Raw genomic sequence first — 23,237 nt, 5'->3', positions numbered from 1 at the left:
TTTTTGTTTTTTTTTGCCAGCATGCTTTTACTTGCTTCGGGCCTTCCTGTTGCCGGGTCCTGCCTAATTTCTGTTTCTGTGAAGGCAGGACCCGGCAGCGAGGAAGGCCCGAAGCAAGTAAAAGCAGTAAGTTGTAAGCTTCCCTCCGGGGCTCTGTGTGCATGCCGGCTTCCCTTCTCTTCCCTCCCCCCCACGGGACGCAACTTCTGGTTTCGGAGAGAAGGGAAGCCAGCACGCACACAGAGCCCCGGAGGGAAGCTTACAACTTACTGCTTTTACTTGCTTCGGGCCTTCCTCGCTGCCGGGTTCTGCCTTCACGGAAACAGAAAGTAGGCAGGACCCAGCAAAGAGGAAGGCCCAAAGCAAGTAAAAGCAGCAAGTTGTAAGCTTCCCTCCATCGCTGATCTATGAAAGATAGGTCAGCGATGGAGGGAAGCTTACAACTTACCTAGCGACTACCGGGTTTGTGAGCTGGGAAGGATGGGAAGAGAAATGTTGTTGCTGCACCGAATAGGGGAGGGGAGGGGGAAGAAAAATATTCTGCTGCTGCACCCATTTTGGGGGGAAGGGAAGAGAAATGTTGCTGCTGACCCAATTTTTTTTTGGGGGGGAGGGGGAAGAGAAAAGCTGGTGCACCCAATTTGGGGGGGAAGAGAAAAGCTGCTGCTGCACCCAATTGGGGAGGGGAAGAAAAGTGCAGCAGCAGCACCCAATTGGGGAGGGGGAGGGGAAGAGAAGTGCTGCTGCTGCAGCACCTAATTGGGGAGAGAGGGGAGAAGGAAGATTAGGGAAGGGAGAGGAGAGGCAAGAGATGCCAAGACCATGGGAGGGAGGGAAAGGAAAGGAGCTACCAGACCATGGGGGGGGGGAGAGATGTCAGCGCATATGGGGGAGGAGGGAGATGCTAGGGCATGGGGAAGAGAAGGGAAGGAGATAGAGATGCCAGACCATGGGGTGGAGTGGGAAGAAAGGAAGGAAAGGAGAAGAGAGAGATGCCAGAGAATAGGGGTGGGGTGAAACTGAAATGAATCATGTACAAAGGAGAGAAAGGGCACAGGATATACAGTTTATTGAAGGGACATAGAAAGAGGGAAGATGCCATATAGAACAGAAAAAGGGCGGACACTGGATGGAAAGGGCAGAGAGGGTGGACAGAGAATGCAAGGGGCAGAGAGAGGGTGGACAGTAGATGGAAGGGGTAGAGAGAGAGGGCAGAGGCTGGGTGGAAGGGGCAAAGAGAGGACAGATGTTGCATGGAAGGGAGCGAGGATAAACGCTGAAGAGAAGATAATTAAAGCAGAAACAACAAAAGGTAGAAAAAAAATGTTTTTGTTGCTTTACGTAGAATCAAGTAGTATTGTAACTGTATTAATTAAAGTTTATAAATAGGAAATTGAAATAAGGCAGTTTTTTTGGGACTAAACCCCTTTCCTCAGGTCAGGACAGGATACCATAACAGCAAGGGTACCCAAATGGTCGATCGCGATCAACCAGTAGATCACAAAAGCAATGTGAGTCGATTGCTTTGCCTTTGCAATCTTTTTCTTCCTGCCTCCCCGAGCCAGGCCAGGCACCAGACTCACAAGACTTCACCTCTGACATCAATTCTGACGTCAGTGAGGTAGTTCTGGGCCAGCCAATCGCTGCCCGGCTGGCCTGGAACTTCCTCTCCGACGTTAGAATTGATGTCAGAGGCAAAGTCTTGTGAGTCCGGCGCTTGTACATGCCTGGCCTAGCTCAGGGAAGCAGCAGGGAGAAATCGGCGTGGTGGCTTAGGGGGTAGGGAAAGAATGGGGGAAGTGGATAAATCGGCGTGATGGCTTGGGGGGACAAGGGGGAGAGAGAAAGAAAGGCAGAAATAAAGAGGGGGCAGGGGGAGAGAGAAACAGGCAGTCAGGGGGGAGACAGAAAGAAAGAGAGACAGAAAGAAAAGGGAAGTGGCAGAAAGAAATAAATATTGGATTTACAGTCAGAAGAAGGAAGTGCAACCAGAGACTCATGAAATCACCAGACAAAAAGGTAGGAAAAATGATTTTATTTTCAATTTAGTGATCAAAATGTGTCCATTTTGAGAATTTATATCTGCTGTCTATATTTTGCACTATGGCCCACTTATACTAAACCGCAATAGCGGTTTTTAGCGCAGGGAGCCTATGAGCATCAAGAGCAGTGCAGGGCATTCAACACATCTCCCTGCGCTAAAAAACGCTATTGTGGTTTAGTAAAAAGGGAGGGGGTATATTTGTTTATTTTTGTACAGTTGTTCCTGAGGTGACATTGCATAAAGTTATCTGCCTTTACCTCTTTGAAAACTCGCGGAATATAAATGATAATTAACATTTTCTCTGCGTACAATGTGCTTTGTGTTTTTTAAAATTTTATTGTTGGTAGATCATTTTTACTTGGTTATTTTAAAAGTAGCTCGCAAGCCCAAAAAGTGTGGGCACTCCTGCTGTAGAGCCATTTTTGTATGACTGGATGAGCTATATTTATCTTTTTTTTTTTAGTTGTTTAAATTCATGGAGAAATAAATGGCTAAATTGAACCTAATGACTTCATTAACGCCTTTCCCTTTTTTTAAACCTCTATACCAGGGGTCTCAAAGTCCCTCCTTGAGGGCTGCAATCCAGTCGGGTTTTCAGGATTTCCCCAATGAATATGCATGAGATCTATGTGCATGCACTGCTTTCAATGCATATTCATTGGGGAAATCCTGAAAACCCAACTGGATTGCGGCCCTCAAGGAGGGACTTTGAGATTCCTGCTCTATACCATTTGAAAGAGGGCAAATATCTAATTATTCCATTCTAGCATTGGATGCTTCTTAAATTAAGTAAAAATATTCTGGCACAAGTGTCAAACCTTAAAAAAGGAAGTCATATTGAGCATTGGAAAATAATAATAAACTAATAAAAATAGTACACATTTAGGGCTTCTTTTACTAAGTTGCGAAAATAGTTTTAGCGTGTGCTTAGCGCACACAGAATTACCACACGCGCTAGACGCTAATGCCAGCATTGAGCTGGCGTTAGTTTTCCCGTGTAGTGCAGGAGTTTGCGCGTGCTAAAAATGTTAGCGCACCTTAGTAAAAGAGGGGGTTAATTTTCCCCACCACCAAATTTTCCCATCGCGCCCCACCCGGCTACTTTTTCATGCCACCCGGCTGGAAAAAATGTCTGGGGAGAACACCGAGGTTGGTTTTAACTAGTTTTCTGAAGTTGAGGAAGGATGAAGAGTGCTTGATGCTGCTGCTTAGCCAGTCGTTCTGTTGACTTGCTTGGAAGGCAAGAGTTCTGTCAAGGAATCTTTTGTATCGGCAGGTTTTTGTTGTAGGGTGACTAAACATACGTATTCTGCGTGTAGGCCTGGTGGAGCAATCTAGTTTAAAGTGGGAGACCAGGTATAGAGGGGCCAGACCAAGAATGGATTTGAAACAAAGGCAGGCGAATTTGAACAATACTCTTGCCTCCAGGGGCAGCCAGTGGAGTTTTTGATAGTAGGGGGTTATGTGATCCCATTTCTTTATGCCAAAAATCAATCGCACAGCTGAGTTTTGTATGATTCGGAATCTTTGAATTGTTTTCTTGAAAGACCCTAGATAAATGATGTTACAATAGTAGAGTAGGTTTAAAATGGAGGATTGCACCAGGAAGCGGAATGATGTTGTGTCAAAGTAAGAACATAAGAAGTGCCTCTGCTGGGTCAGACCAGAGGTCCATCATGCCCAGCAGTCCGCTCACATGGCGGCCGATCAGATCCAGGACCTGAATGGTAATCCTCTATCTATACCCTTCTATCCCCTTTTCCTTCAGGAAATCATCCAATCCCTTCTTGAACCCCCAATACTGTACTCTGTCCTATCACACCCTCTAGAAGCGCATTCCAGGTGTCCACCAACCTCTGGATGAAGAAGAACTTCCTAGCATTGGTTCTGAATCTGTCCCCTTTTAATTTTTCTGAATGCACTCTCGTTCTTGTAGTTTTTGAAAGTTTGAAGAATCTGTCCCTCTCCACTTTCTCTATGCCCTTCATGATCTTGTAAGTCTCTATCATGTCCCCTCTAAGCCTCCACTTTTCCAGGGAAAAGAGTCCCAGTTTCTCCAATCTTTCAACATATGAAAGGTTTTCCATAGCTTTTATCAACGCTCTTTTCTGAACCTTCTCGAGTAACGCCATATCCTTCTTAAGGTACGGCGACCAATATTGGACGCAGTACTCCAGATTCGGGCACACCATCACCCGATACAATGGCAGGATAACTTCTTTCGTTCTGGCTGCAATACCTTTCTTGATAATACCTAGCATTCTATTCGCCTTCTTTGAGGTCGCTGCACACTGTGCTGACAGCTTCATTGTCTTGTCCACTATTACCCCCAAGTCCTTTTCTAGTGTACTTTCACCCATTACCAGCCCTCCCATCGTATAGCTGTACTTCGGGTTTCTGTTTCCCACATGCAAGACTTTACATTTCTCTACATTAAACTTCATCTGCCATCTCGTCGCCCACTCCTCTAGTTTGTTCAGGTCCCTTTGTAAGTTTTCACAGTCCTCTTTTGTCCCAAACCCCCAAAATAGTTTGGTGTCGTCTGCAAATTTTATTACTTCGCACTTCGTCCCTGTTTCAAGATTGTTTATAAATACATTGAACAGCAGCGGTCCAAGTACCGACCCCTGCGGAACATCACTCGTGACCCTCCTCCAGTCAGAGTAGTGGCCCTTCACTCCTACCCTTTGCTTCCTACCCGCCAATCAATTTTTGATCCATCTATATGTACGTCTCCTTCCACCCCATGGTTCTTCAGTTTCCATAGTAGGCGTTCATGGGGTACCTTGTCAAAGGCTTTTTGGAAATCCAAGTAAACGATGTCTATGGGGTCCCCTTGGTCCATTTGTTTGTTAATTCCTTCGAAGAAGTGCAATAAGTTCATTAGGCACGATCTTCCCTTGCAGAAGCCATGCTGGCTTGTTTTCAACAGTTTATTTATTTCTAGATGCTCATCGATGCTGTCTTTTATCAGTGCTTCCACCATCTTCCCCAGAACCGAAGTCAGACTTACCGGTCTGTAGTTCCCCGGGTCACCTCTCGATCCTTTTTAAAAATGGGCGTAACATTGGCTATCTTCCAATCCTCCGGGATCATGCCTGTATTCAGGGATAGGTTACAAACCTGCTGTAGTAGTTCCGCTATTTTCTCCTTTAGATCCTTCAAAACCCTGGGGTGGATTCTGTCCTGACTCGGAGATTTGTCACTTTTTAATCTGTCTATCTGCCTATGTACATCTTCGAAGCTTACCTCCATTGTTGTTAATTTTTCTGCTAGATCTCCTGTGAAGATTTTTTCAGGTTCCGGCACGTTGGATGTGTCCTCCTTTGTAAATACTGACGAAAAGAACATGTTTAGTCTATCCACCACCTCTTTTTCCTCCTTCACCACTCCCTTTCTATCTCCGTCATCCAGCAGTCCCACCTCCTCCCTAGCCGGCTACTTCCCTTTAACGTATCTGAAGAACATAGAAACAGAATATGACGGCAAAAAAGGGCCTGTGCTGATTGATTATGAAACAAGGCTGTTCACGCTTTCATCATCCTCCTTTTCTCCAGCCCTAGCCATTTTAACCTTTCCTCATGGGAAAGTTATCCCATCTCCTTCATCACAACCCCACCCCAAAGGAGCAAGTTAATAAAGTGCTGAAATGCAGTTCTTACCAGGTATCTTGAGTACATATATAGGAAGTAAGCCTTCTGGCTCTTGCAGCCCCGCAAGAAGTATGCAGCCCTGTCATACTCCTTTAGATAAAAGTAGGACTTTGCACGTGTGTAGGAATCCAGATCATATACTTCATCCTGAAAGACAAGACAGAAATAAATCTTTCCATCTGAAGAATTTCCTCCTTTCTCTTCCAGCTCAAACTGGAAGCAGGGTTGGGATCTGGTGCTATGAACTTTCATTCACAGCTACCTAGGGATTCACACTGCTATTAGTCCCAAGGCCAGGAACCTTCTGTAACCTGCATCACTGGTTCTAAATGTGGCTCCCAGGTATTATATTCATCTCTAGATTCTATACATGGTGCCCAAATCTGGGTGCTGCTAAAAGATGCTTACAAGCCAATTAATTACAATAAATTGATGTTAATTATTGCAATTACTTGGCAATATTTGAATGCCCATCTTCCTGGGTGCTATTCTATAACCGCATGCATGACTCAAAAGGGGGTGGTGTTATGCCCCCAGCAGCCTTAACCTGCTTGTGACAGGGTTCCAAGATAGGCTTTATGTGATTTCTGTGAAATTTACTGACTTTATTGGTGTAGCTATTTCTTGCCAGGATATGTGAGCTAAGCCCTGTGGGCAATGTAGTGTTACATCTGCTGCAGCCACTCCTGCTTGCCTGGAAAGGCTTCTCTGCCAGTGGTCTTCCTCCTAAGACCACCTCCCTTTCTTCTCTCAGCTAAACTTGAATCCTTTGTCTCACTTCCTGGTCATTTCTATACCTTTGCCCTGGCAAGGTCAGTAAGGTGTGACATTTCTTTTGCTACCCGGTGCTAAGCTCTGTTCCTATTGGACTATCTCTTGCATCCCTACCCCTTCCTTGGGTGCTGCTCTCTGTCCCTTTGTTCAGGGTCTCACTTGTGCCTCTGCCTGCATCAGCCACATGGTTGAAACCCCCTTGATTATAGGACTGTTTCTTCACCATGCATAAGCATCTGACCTCATAATTCTGCATTTCTTCCCTGGCATAAGAATATAAGAATAAGAAGAATGTGCCGCTGCTGGGTCAGACCAGTGGTCCATCGTGCCCAGCAGTCCGCTCCCGCGGTGGCCCCCAGGTCAAAGACCAGTGCCCTGAGACCAGCATCCTGAATTTCTCACTGCTCTGCTTTTTCTTCATCCCTGCTTTACAAACCTTCACCTATTTCTACATCATATTGTAACCAAGAAACCTGTGTCCGGAGACTGCCAGCCTCTGATTAACTCCTGCTAATTGTGAGTATAATTGCAATATTTATTCAATAAAGTATAATTCGGAAGATTTTAAAGATTTTTGCATGTGTGTTAGCATGCTAATGGTTTAACTTTCTGATAAGTGCATCCTTATGTCGGAGACGCAGGGGGGCATTCTAAGAAATTGCACACAGTTGCAAATTAGCACCATTCTTGTGCACAACTGCCAAGAAGTGAGCACCAGCATTGGCATAATTACAGGCACACAAATTTAGACATAGAAATGGGCTCTATAAAGAGTGCTCAGCTCAGAGCACCCGTAAAACTGTAGAAGAGTACTCTGTGCCAATTTTTAACAGTGTCAAAACTTGGGTGCCATTTACTGACATAGGATTTCTAAGTTCCAATGAAGAATCAAAGCACATGTTCAAAGGGTAGCCATTTGCAGGGTTTCCCCGTGAAAATGTGGGTACATGTACCCCTCTAACCTATATAAAGAGCAACATCATCCAGCATCCTACTACTCAAGTCAATTTCCATTTACTTTATCCATTTTTTTCTTCCAGTTCTCAGACAGGTTAACTTGCTTACTACTTTATGTGGAACAGTCTAATATACAGAATGTCAGGCTTGGTCAGACCAACAGTCCACTGAGTCCAGGTCACTTGCATTCAATCTTTTCTTGTTGCCCTCCTCTGTTACCTCTTCATCTCTTGAGCTATAGGGGTCAGAAGAACTACACAGAACACTCAAGGTATAGTCACAACGTAAAGGGACTATATGCTCAGGCATAATTCAGAAAGGAACAGAAAAAAAATACCAGCAACAGTCTATTTGACTTTTTTGGCTGCTGCTGTACATGGTAGAGAATGGCACGGGGACAAATTTTTTCCCGTCTCCATGGGAACTCGTTTACCCATCCCAGAGAGTTCTTTTCCTGTACCTGCCCCATTTCTGCAAGTTCTGTCCTCATCTGCACAAGCCTCAAACACTTTAAAATCATGTGTTCGAGGCTTGTGCAGTTAAGGCAGAGCTTACAGGAATGGGGCAAGGAGAGGGACAGAAACAAAACTCATGAGGACAGGGAAATTGAGTTCCTACAGGGATGGCACAGGAAAAACAGACCGAAGTGGTTCTCAGCAGAGATCTCAGAACTAGTAAAGCATTCGTAACCTACAAACATTCACAACAGCCGGAAGCTAAAGAAACCTCTCTGGCGAAATCTAGAAATGTTAAAATGGCAGTCAGGGAGGCCAAACTCCGAATGGAAGGAAATTTTGCAAGACATGTTAAAAAGGGGGATACATCATTTTTTAAGTATGTTAGCGACAGGAAGAAGAACTCAAGCGGTATTGTGCGCCTAAGGAAACCTGACGGCAACTTCATTGACTCAGACGCAGACAAAGCAGAACTACTCAATAACTACTTCTGCTCAGTCTTCACCTGTGAAGCGCCAGGATCCGGACCTCAGCCACAGACAAAAGGGTGCTCGGAGGACCCATTCCGGGACTTTACAATTACCGCGGGCAATGTCTACCACGACGTCACAGAGAAGGCTTCCGAATCAGCCATGAATCGCGCACGAGGAGCCGACGCCACCCGCAGCCGACTGCAGAAGTGAGCCGGCCAGAAAACTACCGCCGGAAGGAGAGAGAAGCTGGGCCGCACAAAACTCCTTGTCGGGCCACGGGTTGGACACCCCTGGAGTAGAGACAGGGAAGAGGATTGGTGTGCGGCTTGCAAAAAAAAATGTGTCCCAAGAACCAAAGTGGCTGTAGGAGTCCTGAGACTCTGACTGAAGTTTCTGAATTATTAATTGGTGAGTATTTTGGGGTATTTCATATATGTGGTCTTGAATAAACTTAGAAATTTGTATAAGGGATTGAAACCTTCATACACAGTACAAAATGGGAACAGACCAAAATAACTTGACCCATTTCTTTAAATTTATTTCTAATTTCTGCACTGGCAGCTATGACTGTTTGAATGACAATCACTCTATCCAAAAGGAAGAAGACTAGAAATTATTCCCAGAGGATAGTTCCTCATGTAGAGGGATAAAAGTTCACTGCACACAGCTGGTGGAAATGCCCAAAACCAGGTGCTCTAGAGCAGTGTTCTTCAACCACCAGTCCGTAGACCGATGCCAGTCTGCAGAAATTTTCTGCTGGTTCACAGGGCTGGCACGTCCATCGGGCCCAAGACAGCGTTCCTTCAGCCGCCAGTCCACGGTGCAATCAACGCGGCGTCTTCGGGCCAGCTTCCTGAGTGCTGCAGTGCACAAAGCCATGGGAAAAGGCTCCTCCACGCGGGCTGCACTTGAACCGGAAGCCTTCTCTCTGACATCGCAACGTCAGAGGGAAGGCTTCCAGATGAGGCGCGGGATGCATGCGAGGAGCTGCAGCACTCAGGGAGCCGGCCCGAAGATACTGCATTGATCGCAAAGTGGACCGGCCCAAAGATAACACCAGGGGGCAGGCCAGAAGGCAAGGCACATGGAGGGAGAGAGACAACAACGGTAGGGGAAATGCTTTTATTTTTTTTAATTTAGTGATTGATTTGTCTGTTCAGGAAGAAATGCATTGGTTTCTTTTCCTCTGAGGTTGTACTGCTTGCAGAGCCTTGCATCTAAGGGTTTGTAAAATATTAGTACTTTTAATTTTTGGTTCTGCATTTGCATGGGGTTATCTGTTTTATTGTAGGAATGAATGTTAAAAAGCATACAGTGTGCTTTGTGTATTTTAATTTTGTGGTTAAGCATTATGTGCTGTTAATACAATTATATTGTGTGTTTATATGAAAAATGAATGGAACAAATGGTGTTACAATTAGTACTATTATGGGGGCAGGATTTGGGGCAGAGATTGAGTGGAGATGGGCATGACTTATTCAAGTGTTCTTCAACTGCCAGTCCGTGGACTGGTGCCGGTGCCCAGATAATTATTTTATTTCCGCCGGTCCATAGGTGTCAATAGGTTGAGGAACACTGCTATAGAGATCCAGATCAATTGTAGATACATTTGATAACTCTTCAAAAGCATTCTAGAAATGGTCTAGTTCATCTTACCTGCATAATCCTGATACCCTGCACAGAATTTATGGCATTGGTATGGAGGAAGAGAGAAAGAGATATTTGAAGGGAGAAATGTTGGGAAAAGAAAGGAAGAAATGGTGGACCTGGAGAAGGGAGGCAGGCAGGCAGGGGGAGAGATGGGATGGGGTCAGTTGGGAAGAGAAAGGGAGAGAAGTTGGATCTTGGGATGGGAAGGAGGGAGAAATGTTAGGTATGTGGATGGAAGGCAGAGATGCAGCATCTCTCTTTTTTCCCCCTCCATTTCATTGTTCAGCATCAAAGGGAGAGGGAAGAAGAAAACAGAAAAGAGAGGGAGCAAAATGTTGGACCATGGAGATAGAGGAAGAGAGATGGACCCATGGGAGGGCAGGAGGGAAGAGAGCTGGGATAAGAAGATGCTAGGCAGGAGATGGAAAGAAAGGGACAGGGAGTTACAACCTGACCAGTGGAGAGAGGGAGGGGAATTCTGAAAGTTATGAGTCATGTGGATGAGGTCAAAAGGGAGATGACAAGATGAGTGAGAGAGGAGTGAGTACAGTGGTAGAAATGTGGTAATGGGGAGTAGATAGAAGGAAATAGGAGGCTGGGAAAGGAGTGAGATGGGAGAGCTAGGGACTGAGAGAAGATGGAGAATTGAGAGGTAGCTGAACATTTAAAAAGAAGAAGGGTGAGAAAGGAGGCAAGATTTGAGTGGACAGAGGCAGAAAAGAAAAAGTTAAGAAAGCTGAAAGGGAAAAATCAATACATTGGAGACAGGCATAAGGAAAGAATGGAACAGTATTGAGAGGAGAAAAACTGGACAGCAAACATTGGAAAGAGAATTGGTAGAAGACTGACAAAAAGCAGAAAGAGAAACTGGGACCAAGATGATGGAAAAACAAAACATCCAGACAATAAGGTAGAAAAAATTGTTTTATTATGAATTTATTAACTGGAATATGTTAGCTTTGGGATATGTGCATCATAATTATTTTTGTATTCAGTGGCGCAGTCATATACAGCTGATTTGGAAGAGGGACTGGAGCCCAAAATTAGTGGAGGGGCAGCAAAGTTTCTCCCTGCCTGAGTGCAATTTATAAATACTTGAACTAGTGGATATTCCCAAGCCCTGCCAACTGAAGACATCTTCCTCCAGTCTGGCAACTCAAAATCTCCAAGCTTTGCAGCCAAAGGCAATATCCTCAAGCTGACCCTGCTTTCATGCATACATGAAAACCAAGGGGGGGGGGCAGGGAGGAGGCCCAAAAAAGCAGTAATATTTACCCTGATTAAACGATCCTCCATGTGCGTTGCTGACAGCTGATTCAGCATCCCCGCACTGATGAGATTCACCTCTGAAGAGGCTCACCATAGCTGTAATAGAAGTGAATGGGAGAACAAGGAACGCGCCCGCATCTCTGCTCATCAGAGTGGGGATGCGGAAGCCTGTGGCTGCTCCCACTGCCAGCGGTGTACGTGGAGCATCACTCAGTCAGGGTAAGAATTACTGCTTTTTTGGGTTCTTCTCCACAGTGTCCCTTTAATGAAGGTTCTTCTATATTAGTGATTGTAAATTTGGGACCTGCTCAGCCTTTTTTTTTGCTCATCAGCTAGTGTTAGTGCGGCCCCAGAAAATGTTTTTGTCCAATGTGGCCCAGGGAAGCCAAAAGGTTGGACACCCCTACCCTACTCCTTCACCGTGAGCATGGAGGGGTAACTTTCATGGCCAACCCTCTTCCCCACTCCTACTCCTTCACTGTAAGCAGGGGGGGTTAATTTGCACCAACATATTTCCCTGTCCCGCCCCTACCGGCTAGAAAAAATTTCTGGGGAGGACACAGCTAATGTATTTAGGTTTTGCTCATGTACATTCCCTTAATTATTCTGAGAATCCTTCTCTGAATCTTTACTAATTCAGCTATAACTTTTTTGACACTCAAGGTGTGGAATCAAAAGTCATTATAATTATGTTTTATTCTGCACTTCTTTCCTAACAATTCCTAGCATCTGATTAGTTTTCTTGGCAGCTACAGCAGAGGATTTCAATATATCGATGACTTTGCATTTGCTCACATTAAATGTCATCTGTCATTTGGATGCCCAATCTCCCAGTCTCAAAAGTTCCTCTTTAAATAACCGTCATCAGAAAATTTGATGAGCTCACATATTATTCCTGTTTCCAGGCCACTGATTATAAAAGCAGGTAGAGTAATTTATTTATAACACTCTAAATCCTAAAATTAGCAACAATGAAACAAATACATAACACATCCTTGAAAACCACACAACTGCTTCACTGGATACCATACCTCTGTGAATGCTGGGGAAGGAGGCAGTTCATTTCTAGGAAGCGGATCCAGTGCAGAAGCTAGCTCAGATGTCCTAAAATTCAGAAGAATAGCCTATCAGGTGTAATAAATGCACTAAGTTATCAACCACACGCTAGTTCCAGAGATTTTTCATACTACAGGAGACCCCCACTCATAATCCCTCGGACAAAAACACCCCAAGTGTCAAATCTTTTTACTGGATGGCTAGTACACCCAAATATAGTTTTGCTATATGCCATTTATCTGGGTTAGGAAATGGAACCTCCTAAAACTAATGAAATGAGTGGAACATCCAAATAATCAAGAAATGTATTCACTTAATCCAAGAAAAGAATGTACTGACTTTTTGCTAACCTTTATTTCTGCACAAACTCATGCATTAAACCAGCAGTTAACCCTTTTCCTGCTGTGACGCACCTAATGGACAATACTCATGTATGTGTCACTGAACAAATTCACAACTGAAGAAAAAAAACTCCTAAAATAGTTCAATATCCATGGTAAATTTAGGGAAGATTAGCGCGCACTAACCCCTGCACTACGCAGAAAATACTAATGACAGCTCTATGGAGGCGTTAGCATCTAGCGCAGCTTAGTAAAAGGAGTCCTTAGTGTGAATTTGCGTACCAGCCAATCCCATACTTAAAAAAAAATTGTATCTAAACACCTCAGTCCCAGATTTCTCGCTTGCCATACAAAACAAAAATACAGTATATTCAAATTCTGGTGTCACCTCAATAATGACAACACAAAATCTATCCACTGCTAGATACTGTAGAGCAGGGGTGTCCAAATTCGGCCCTCGCCAGATTGGGTTTTCAGGATTTCCCAAATTAATATGCACGAGACATATTTGCATACAATGGGAGATCGCGTGCAAATTCATCGCGGAAATCCTGTAAATCTGACTGGATTGCGGCCCTCGAGGACCAACCCTGCTGTAGAGCAATACAAAACCCCGCAAATATATAGCAAGTAGAATGTATGGACAACAGACCCAAAACATTCCAGTTAAGGCTGGTAGCAACAGTTATTATTGAAGAAGCAGGAATAAAGGACCATTTATGGGGCATTTAAGAATTTCGAAGGAGACCAGATGGTGCTCAATCCTATTTATTAAACAGACTAGACACGATCGTGTTTTGGCTTAGAAGGGCCTGCCTCAGGAGTCTTGGTATTGGAGTGACAAAACCAATGACGTACCAATCCAAATGTCCAAATATTGCAATAAAATACTGAAGAAAAAAAAAAACTGAGCAGAAGCAGAGCATGGGATGTATACACTTCAGTTTCCTCTCCACAGTGAAAAAATGCCCTACCAGGTCATGGATTTTTAATAAATAAGGCAGGCCTTACTGGGCCAAAACACGATCGTGTCGAGTCTGTTTAATAAATAGGATTGAGCACCATCTAGTCTCCTTCATTGTTGTTTTTGTGCCCCTTTCTGGTGTGAAGACAGTTTCTCCTGTTTGTCTTTTGCATTCAAGAATTTGACTCTCAGGATCTCTGTTTTACACAGCTTACAGACACACTTGATTATTAAGGAAAGCATAAGTTTGCTGTCTAGCCCAACTTTTTGCAAAATCTCCTACCTCTTGGGGAAATACACTTCTACAAGTCATTTCTGCAGTGCAGGGTATGTTGAAAAAAATTGTGTGCAACACTGTATAGTTATCATTTATTTCTAAAATTCCAATTAATATAGAATAATTGCTCACAGGACTATCAAAAACCAAATACCAGGAACAATTATATTAGAAAACTTGGATGGTTTGTAGCTGCTTACTGGCTTAACACTACTTAGACTGCAACTCAATCAAAACAGGGTGGCATTAGCAGGCACTAAGAGATGTAATCATGTCGCCCTTCACTTCAGAAACATCATCTAATCTAATCTTCTATTTGTGTGTCAGGCTCTACGCAACATTCAGAGAGGATCTGAAAGGGGATCAGGAGGAAGGACTAAAAGGGGCCTTGAAAGGGGGCGAGGGTAAGAGGGGGCAAGAAATCAGTTGTCTAGGAACTCATCTAGCGAAAGAGGTAGAAAGATTCATTTCTGAGAAGTCAAGTAGGTTCAGCTGTCAAAGAGGAAAGTTGTATGTTTAGTTTCTTTTCTGATCATTTCTGGCACGTTATTCCATGTTTTTACTCCTATGAATGTAAGCATGGAGTGGAACAAATGCCTGTAATGGAGATTTTTCGTGGAAGGTAGATTCAACTGTATTCTGTTTGAGTCTCCTGGAGGTAGATCAGGCTATTGAGAATAGTTGGGTGAGAGGAATGATTGAGTTTCCGTGGATTATGTGGTGTAGGATGCATGATGTTTTGAAGAATATTCGCGAAGAAATTGATAGCCACTTCACTTCAGAAACATCACTGGCTTCCCATAACATTTAATACAAAATGTCACTTCTGGGTGTATAAAACAGCAAGGACCAGCTACCTCTCCCAACAACTCTGTATTGGAATTTGGCTTGATGAGACAACTCCCACCATTCCTTTCTCAATAACAGACTATGGATTTTTCTTCCAGGAATTTGTCCAAATTTTTCTTAAAACCAGTTACACTATCCGCTCCTACCACGACCTCTGGCAACTTGTTCCAGAGCTTAACTGTTCTGAGTGAAAAAAAATTTCCTCCTATTGGTTTTAAAAGTATTTCCCTGCAACTTCGTCGAGTGTCCCCTAGTCTTTGTAAATTTTTAGAGTGAAATATCGATCCACTCATACCCGTTCTACTCCACTCAGGATTTTGTAGACTTCAATCATATCTCCACTCAGCTGTCTTTCTGCCAAGCTGAAGAACATCTAGAGCAGAGATTGGTCCTCAATCCTCTGAAGGTCTAAGCAGCATCTCTGTCATGTTTCTGCGGAAAATTTCAAGAGAGTGAAGGGGACCCATATGTCTGCACTCTCAAAGTTAGCTGCAGGAGAGCCCCAAAAGGGAGCTACTTTAGTAAAGGCAGAAAGATGAAATATAAAAATTCAAGTACAGTATGGTGAACCCCCCCCCCAAACAAAGAAATTACAATGAAGTGACCAACAGGAAATATTGAAAATTGATATAGAAGTAACGCAACATTTTTCTAACCAGGACAACATCCCAAAACATGCTAAATTAGCAAAAACTGTTGGAGTTCATATGTTTTCCCTGTTCATGAAATTCATAGTGAGGAGACGAAATCTCATGAGTAGACCATTTTATGCATAAGGGTCTACATTAGGGATCAGCACCCAAGAAAAGATCTAGGTTTCATTGTAGACAATACACTGAAATGTTCTGCTCAGTGTGCATCTGCGGCCAAAAAAGCAAACAAAATGCTAGGAATTAGTAGGAAAGGGATGGCAATTAAGATGAATAATATTATAATGCCTCTGTATTGCTCACAGTACTGGTCATCGTATCTCATAAAATAAATAGGGCTCCTTTTATGAAGCCGCGTTAGCGGTTTAACGCGCGTAATAGTGCGCACTAATTTGCTGGCCGCACTAGCCGCTACTGCCTTTTCTTGAGCAGGCTGTAGTTTTTCGGCTAGCGCGCACTAAAAAGGTACATGCGATAAAGCCGCTAAAAGGAGCCCATAGTGGAATTAGAAAAGGTTCTCATATGAGAAAAGACTAAAAGGTTATGGCTCTTTGGCTTCGAAAAGAGACGGCTGAGGGGAGAAGTCTATACAACCCCAAGTGGTATAGAATGGGTACAAATGAATCGAAGCACTCAAAGTTACAGGAAAATATTTTTAAAATTAACAGGAGAAAATATTTTTTCAAAGAATAGTTAAGATCTGGAACTCATTGCCAGAGGATGTGGTTATAGCAGTTAACATAGATGGGTTTAAAAAAAGATTTGGGCAAGTTCCTAGAGGAAAAGTCCATAGTCTGCTATTGAGACACACATGGGGGAAGCCAATGCTTGCCCTGGGATCAGTAACATGGAATGTTGCTACTCCTTGGAGTTCTAGAATCTTTTTACTCTTTGGGATTCTGCATGGTATGTTGCTACTATTTGGGTTTCTGCCAGGTACTTGTGACCTGAACTGGTCATTGTGGAAACAGGATACTGGACTAGATGGACCATTGGTCTGACCCAGTACAGCTATTCTTATGTGAATAATACATATTAATGGTCATTTTCTCAATGGCGGAGAGTAAACAGTGGAGTGCCTCAGGGGCCGGTGCTATTTAACTTATTTATAAATGATCTGGAAATTGGAATGACGAGTGAGGTGATTAAATTTTCAGATGACACTAAACTGTTCAAAGCTGTTAAAACGCATGCGGATTGTGAAAAATTGCAGGCAGACCTTAGGAAATTGGAAGACTGGGCGTCCAAATGGCAGATGAAATTTAATGTGGACAAATGTAAAGTGATGCATATTGGGAAGAATAACCTGAATCACAGTTACTGGATGCTAGGGTCCACCTTGGGGATTAATAATAATTTTATTTCTTATATACTGCTATACCAAAAGTTCAAAGTGGTTTACAGCAAAGAAACATACAGTCAGAGAATGAAATACAAATTAGAACAAAACATTCTGTCTCATACAGGATAGAAACAAGCAAATAGGTACAAGGTAAAAACGTTCAGACTGGAATACAATTACAGTTGAAAGAGTACATCAATTAGATCTAAAAAGTCTAAAAGTTGGAACAGTGGCGTAATTAAGATGTGGATGGCTGTTGGGAATTGATAATGAGGTTGGAGGAACATGACTGAAGTTTTTAAAAACTTGTCAAACAGATTAATGCCCAAGAAAAGGATTTGGGTGTTATTGTAGACAATACGATGAAACCTTCCACCCAAAGTGCAGCAGCGGCCCAAAAAACAAACAGGATGCTGGGAATTATTAAAAAAGGGATGGTTAAGAAGACTAAGAATGTCATAATGCCCCTGTATCTCTCCATGGTGCAACCTCATTTGGAGTATTGCGTTCAATTCTGGTCTTCTTATCTCAAGAAAGATATAGTGGCGCTAGAAAAGGTTCAAAGAAGAGTGACCAAGATGGTAAAGGGGATGGAACTCCTCTCGTATGAGGAAAGACTAAAACGGTTAGGGCTCTTCAGCTTGGAAAAGAGACGGCAGAGGGGAGATATGAGTGAAGTCTACAAAATTCTGAGTGGAGAACGGGTACAAGTGGATCAATTTTTCATTCCGTCAAAAATTACAAAGACTAGGGGACACTCGATGAAGTTACAGGGAAATACTCTTAAAACCAATACGAGGAATTTTTTTCACTCAGAGAATAGTTAAGCTCTGAAACGCGTTGCCAGAGGATGTGTTAAGAACGGATAGCATAGCTGGTTTTAAGAAAGGTTTGGACTAATTCCTGGAGGAAAAGTCCATAGTCTGTTATTGAGAAAGACATGGGGGAAGCCACTGCTTGCCCTGTATTGGTAGCATGGAATGTTGCTACTCCTTGGGTTTGGCCAGGTACTAGTAACCTGGATTGGCCACCGTGAGAACGGGCTACTGGGCTTGATGGACCAATGGTCTGACCTGTAAGGCTATTCTTATATTCTTATAAATCAGCCCTAAAGGACATACCCAAAGGCACAGGGAGCACCATTGCTCTTAATAACCACTTACCCTTCCTAACCCCCTTCCCCAATATTCAGCGCTGACTTCTCCCTGGATGTTCAATGTTGGCCCAGGTCCAGACATTATGCTAGTCCCCTAGCGGTAGTGATGGTGATTTTGAATCCATAGCAACCATGGGCACAACTGTGTGGGTCTTACTCACTGCCTCAACCACTCCATTAGATCATCTGGGATTGTAAGGTAGGCCTGGGGAAAAGAAGGTACAGGCAAGTGGAACTTCTGCAGGTGCACATTTGTTGGTTTGGGAAGCAGAAAGCACTGTTGAGTTTGGAAGTGCGGGAGGCACACTTGATTGAGAAGTGTCAGTTTATCGGGGGGGGGGGGGACTGGAAACTGCTTCAAGTTGCTACCCGGAGGTTATGTGGGTCCCAGTCAATATTCATTACCAGTACCAGCCAAGTGACCAAAGACAAGATTGTGTAAAAGCTGCCCTATCTGATCACTTAGCTATGTGGGCATTGGCACCAATGAACAGATATTTAGAAGCATAGAAACATGATGGCAGATAAAGGCCAAATGGCCCATCCAGTCTGCCTATCTGCAGCATTAACTATCTCTTCCTCTCTCTAAGAGATCCTATGTGCCTATCCCAGGCTTTCTTGAATTCACACAATTTCTGTTTCCACCACCTCTACCAGGAGACTATTCCATGCATCTACTACCCTTTCTGTAAAAAAGTATTTCCTTAGATTACTCCTGGGCCTATCACCTCTTTAACTTCATCCTATGCCCTCTCATTCCAGAACATCCTTTCAAATGGAAGATGCGACTCACGCGCATTTACATTATGTAGGTATTTAAACGTCTATCATTTCTCCCCTCTCCCACCTTTCCTCCAAAGTATACAGATTGAGAATGATGAAGACCACTCACCATTTTAGTAGCCTTCCTCTGGACCAACTCCATCCTTTTTATATCTTTTTGAAGGTGCGGCCTCCAAAATTGTACACAATATTCTAAATGAGATCTCACCAAAGTCTTATAAAGGAGTATCAAATCCTTCTTTTTCCTACTGGCCATACCTCTCCCTATGCAACCTTCTAGCTTTTGCCGTCACCTTTTCAACCTGTTGGCCACCTTAAGATCATCACATAGAATCACACCCAAGTCCCGTTCTTCTGTCGTGCACATAAGTTCTTCACCCCGTAAACTGTACTTTTTGCAGCCCAAATGCATGACCTTGTATTTCTTAGCATTAAATTTTAGCTGCCAAATTTCAGACCATTCTCAAGCTTCGCTAGGTCTTTTTTCATATTATTTACACCATCCGGCTATTGCAGATTTTGGTATCATCCGCAAAGAGGAAAATCTTACCTGACAGTCCTTTAGCAATATCACTTATAAAAATGTTTAAAAGAACAGGCCCAAGAACAGGACACTACTGGTTACATCCCTTTCCTCAGAGCAATCTCCATTGACTACTACCCTCTGTCATCTTCCAATTAACCAGTTCCTGCCCCAGACTGTCACTTTGGGGTCCATCCCGAGATAACTCACTTTACTGTGCAAAATATAAAGACAGCAGATGCATATTTGAAAAAACCAGCTGATAATCATTATACAATTTTTTTTTTTATATATATATAAAATCTTTATTCATTTTTCAAACTTACAATAAGTGCATCAACAAGTACAATCATTTGAACTTAGATAAAACACTTAATATTCAGCAATAAATCAAATTATAAAGTTTATCTCCCTCCCTCCCACCCCTTTCATATTATATATTAAACACATATACCATTTAATAGATACTTTCCTATATTCCTTACCATTAATAAAAGCTCATAATTCTCCCCCCTCCTCCTATCTTGGACTTATATTATTAAGGGAAAAATGAAATCTATTCATTGCAATAATTTGTTAATGGCCCCCAAACATCTTGAAATTTTTTTTAATTCCCTTTCTGTGTGGCTATTGTTTTTTCCATTTTGTATATGTGACACAACAAATTCCACCAAAAACTGTAATTAAGTCTCTTCCAATTTTTCCAATTACTCGTTATTTATTATATGGCAACTCCTGTCATAATTAGTAGAAGCCTATTGTTCTTAGATGATATTTGGCTCTTAGCCCTCAATGACATGCCAAATAATTCAGTATCATACGATAATGCAACCGGATTTTCCAATAAACAATTTATTTGGCCCCATTTTACAAAATTTATTTATTCAATTTTCTATACCGTTCTCCCAGGGGAGTTCAGAACGGTTTACATTAATTTATTCAGGTACTCAAGCATTTTTCCCTGTCTGTCCTGGCGGGCTCACAATCTACCTAATGACCTGGGGCAATGGGGGGATTAAGTGACTTGCCCAGGATCACAAGGAGCAGCGTGGGTTTGAACCCACAACCCCAGGGTGCTGAGGCTGCAGTTTTAACCACTGTGCCACACACTCCCACACAATAAAAATAAAACAAAAAATGGGAAAGTAAGATAATACTATTTTATTGGACTAATAATACCTTGGCCTGCTAAACTGTTAGAATTCTGTGTTAATATACAACTATCAGACCTTTTTAAAACCAGACAGATGGATTTCATAGTTCACTACTACTACAAATCATTTCTGTAGCAGTACTAGACATATGCAGAGCTGCACATCAAAACACAGAAGAGACAGTCCCTGATCAAAAGAGTTTACAATCTAGTCAAGACAGGTGCATCTATACCTAGTGCTCAGGTGGGGGAATTACAGAGGGAATGATAAGACAGATATTGGTGCTTAGCAGGTGGGTTGGTGTTTGGAATTGAAGCATCATCAAAGAAGTGAGCTACGAGTCTGGATTTGAATACTGCCAGAGATGGAGCTTGACGTACTGAATCAGACAGTACGTCCCTTCTACTTTGCTGCACCGAATGCCTGGAACAAAGTCTGGAGTTGGTCATAGAGGAGAAGGGTACAGATAAGAGAGACCTACACAGTTTCAGAGCTATGCTTAGCACAGAATCCTTACTGCTAGAACTAACCTCAACAGTTAAAACCTACCTTAAAAAAGTAAACAGACTATCTTGCTAAAGTTTAACATTTCGGCTGCAATTGATGAAGTTGACCATGCCCTATTACTGCTAATACTGAATGAATTAGGCTTACATGGAGTGGTATTAAAATGGTTCACAGAATTCTTGGGCAACAGAACCTATGAAGTAGGGTCCCCAAAGTTGGGACCCTTTTTGTGGTGTACTACAGGGCTCTCCACCTTCTCCTTCTTTGTTCAACATACACTTAAGAGCCTTAGGTAATCGATTATCCTTCCCCCCACATCCACACATTCTTTTATGCAAATTATATATTCCTGCTCTGCCTAGCCAAAGACTCCTTCGATGTTATGCTACAATGCTTAATGAGGATAAATCAAGGATCTGAGCATGTGGACACAGAAAAACTTCCTCAAACTGAAGACCAAAGTGCTTTGGTTTGGTAACTACGGTTCACTGCCTAGCACAGATCTGGTGTTGGCTACAAAACTGAAGATTGTGAAAACATCAAAAATACTAGGAGTTATTCTGGATTCCTACCTAACATTTGAAGATCAGATCAACTCCTTGATCAAAAAATTATTTTTCAGACTAAGACAATTAAGAGCGATAATATCCACCTTAACCCAGACCAGCTTTAGAATAGTTGCTCAGGCGATTCTACTTCCATATTTAGATTACGGTAATTCTTTCTGTTATGGTATAGAAGAAAAGGAATACAGCAGCCAGATTAATTCTCAGTATAAGATGATTTGAGAAGGCTAGTCTGTTACTGGAAGAGCTACAGTGGTTGCCAATAAGGAAAAGAGTTCAATTTAAGATCACTTGCATGGTCTACAAGGCAATATATGGAGAAAGCTCTAGCGGACTAGAATCAAAAGGTCACACACTTTTTCCAAAACTCAACACCTCAAGCTGCCCTCCCCCAACAAGTTCAACAAAAAAAAAGCTTTTCGAATCCACCTTCGAATTTCAGGGGAACAAAGTTTGAAATTACCTAGCTTTAAGTCTGTGTCAGGTCCCCATCTACAATTTCAGGAAAATATTAAAAAGACATCTCTCTTCTTTATGTAACACATATGAGGTTAACCCATTTACAATCTTAAAAAGCTTACTATAACTTCAATTGATTGTATCTGTAATTCTTTTGTAAGACACAATAAATCCTAATCGAAATTTGTGGTATGGTTACTTTGTCGTCTCTGCTTTCCGAATCTCTATTCTTTTCCTTTCATCCAGCATCTGCCCCTCTCTCTGTTTTAAATGACTCATTCCGTCTTTACCCATCTCTTCATTTCTATCTCTCCTTTCTCTGTTCATCCCCACACTCTGGCATGTCTCTCCTCTCCCATACTATGGTCTAACACCTACCTTTCCATCTCTCCCTCCTTTCTTTCTTCCCCCACCCCAATTGTTTGGCATCTTTCTTTTCTCCTACCCCCAGGTTTGTCTCATGCCATCTCTCTCTTTCACACTCTACCCTCACCATCCTATCCTTCCCACCCATCAATTTACTGCAGCATTAGGCCTCATTTGTAAAACGGACTTTCCTCAGCTTGAGCACTGAACTGTTACCAATCTGGAGGGGTAACTTATAACATCCTGTTGCCTCTGTAATTTGCCCTTTAGCATTAACACCTTGCATTATCTGGTTGTACCAATTGGTACCTATTTGAAGAGCTTACTCACTCTTCTTTGATTGCTATCTAATAAATCCTTTTCTTGTCGAATCCACTACACCAACAAGGGGTCCAGAATATGGTAATCCTACATCCGAGTCCCCTCCAATTTCTGCACTAATCTCTCAACCGTCACATCCATCTTCTGGCTCTGTTCCCCATCCCTGAGCTCTATCCATCTGCTGCTCGTTCCAGGATTTATGTTCCATTTGACATTTCTTCTTCGTCATTCCCTCTGTGTCCGTGTCCCCATCACCCCTATACGTCGCTATTCCTTCTCTCATCTCTTTCATCTCCTCTCCCTCTCCCTCTCCTCCGATCAACCTGACAGCTCTGCTTTCTTCCCTCCCCAAGCTGCCGGCAGACACCCTACTTTCACAGCCCTGAGAGCTTAAAATCATATCTTTGCTAGATTTTTTTATTGCAAAAAATAGGGCTCCGCGCTCACCATTTGAAGCTCTGCAGCAACCCTCGTTCCAGACACAGAACCGCCACGTTCAGCAGCTGCATCTTTATCTCTCGCAGATCCGAAAAAAGCCCGCTCGCAGCCGCCATGACACCGACGCCAACGAGCCCAGGACAACGCGCCATCCCATTGGTTACCTCCTGGAGCGCAGCAGCCACTCACTGATCGGGGGGCGGAGACTAG

General features: G+C 42.9%; 1 protein-coding gene across 2 annotated transcripts in view; it reads right to left on the bottom strand.

Moving 5' to 3' along the window:
* The window catches only part of CDC23 (cell division cycle 23), a 47,865-nt gene extending 24,665 nt beyond the window's left edge, over positions 1-23,200 (bottom strand). Inside the window, exons 1-3 of one of the 2 annotated variants that reach the window (XM_033927741.1) lie at positions 23,037-23,199; positions 12,307-12,379; positions 5,707-5,844 (exon numbers count right to left, since the gene is read on the bottom strand). In XM_033927741.1, the coding sequence (XP_033783632.1) occupies positions 5,707-5,844; positions 12,307-12,379; positions 23,037-23,179 (354 nt within the window). In that variant the 5' untranslated portion in view covers positions 23,180-23,199. Of the gene's footprint in view, positions 1-5,706; positions 5,845-12,306; positions 12,380-23,036 lie in introns of both variants that reach the window. The other variant, XM_033927742.1, reaches the window with a different exon arrangement.
* Between the last annotated feature and the right edge of the window lie 37 nt (positions 23,201-23,237).

The sequence above is a fragment of the Geotrypetes seraphini genome, chromosome 18 (genome assembly GCF_902459505.1).
Source record: "Geotrypetes seraphini chromosome 18, aGeoSer1.1, whole genome shotgun sequence".
NCBI lineage: Eukaryota > Metazoa > Chordata > Amphibia > Gymnophiona > Dermophiidae > Geotrypetes > Geotrypetes seraphini.
Note: the sequence above shows the minus strand (reverse complement) of the source record. Positions and strands in the feature narration are given on the sequence as shown.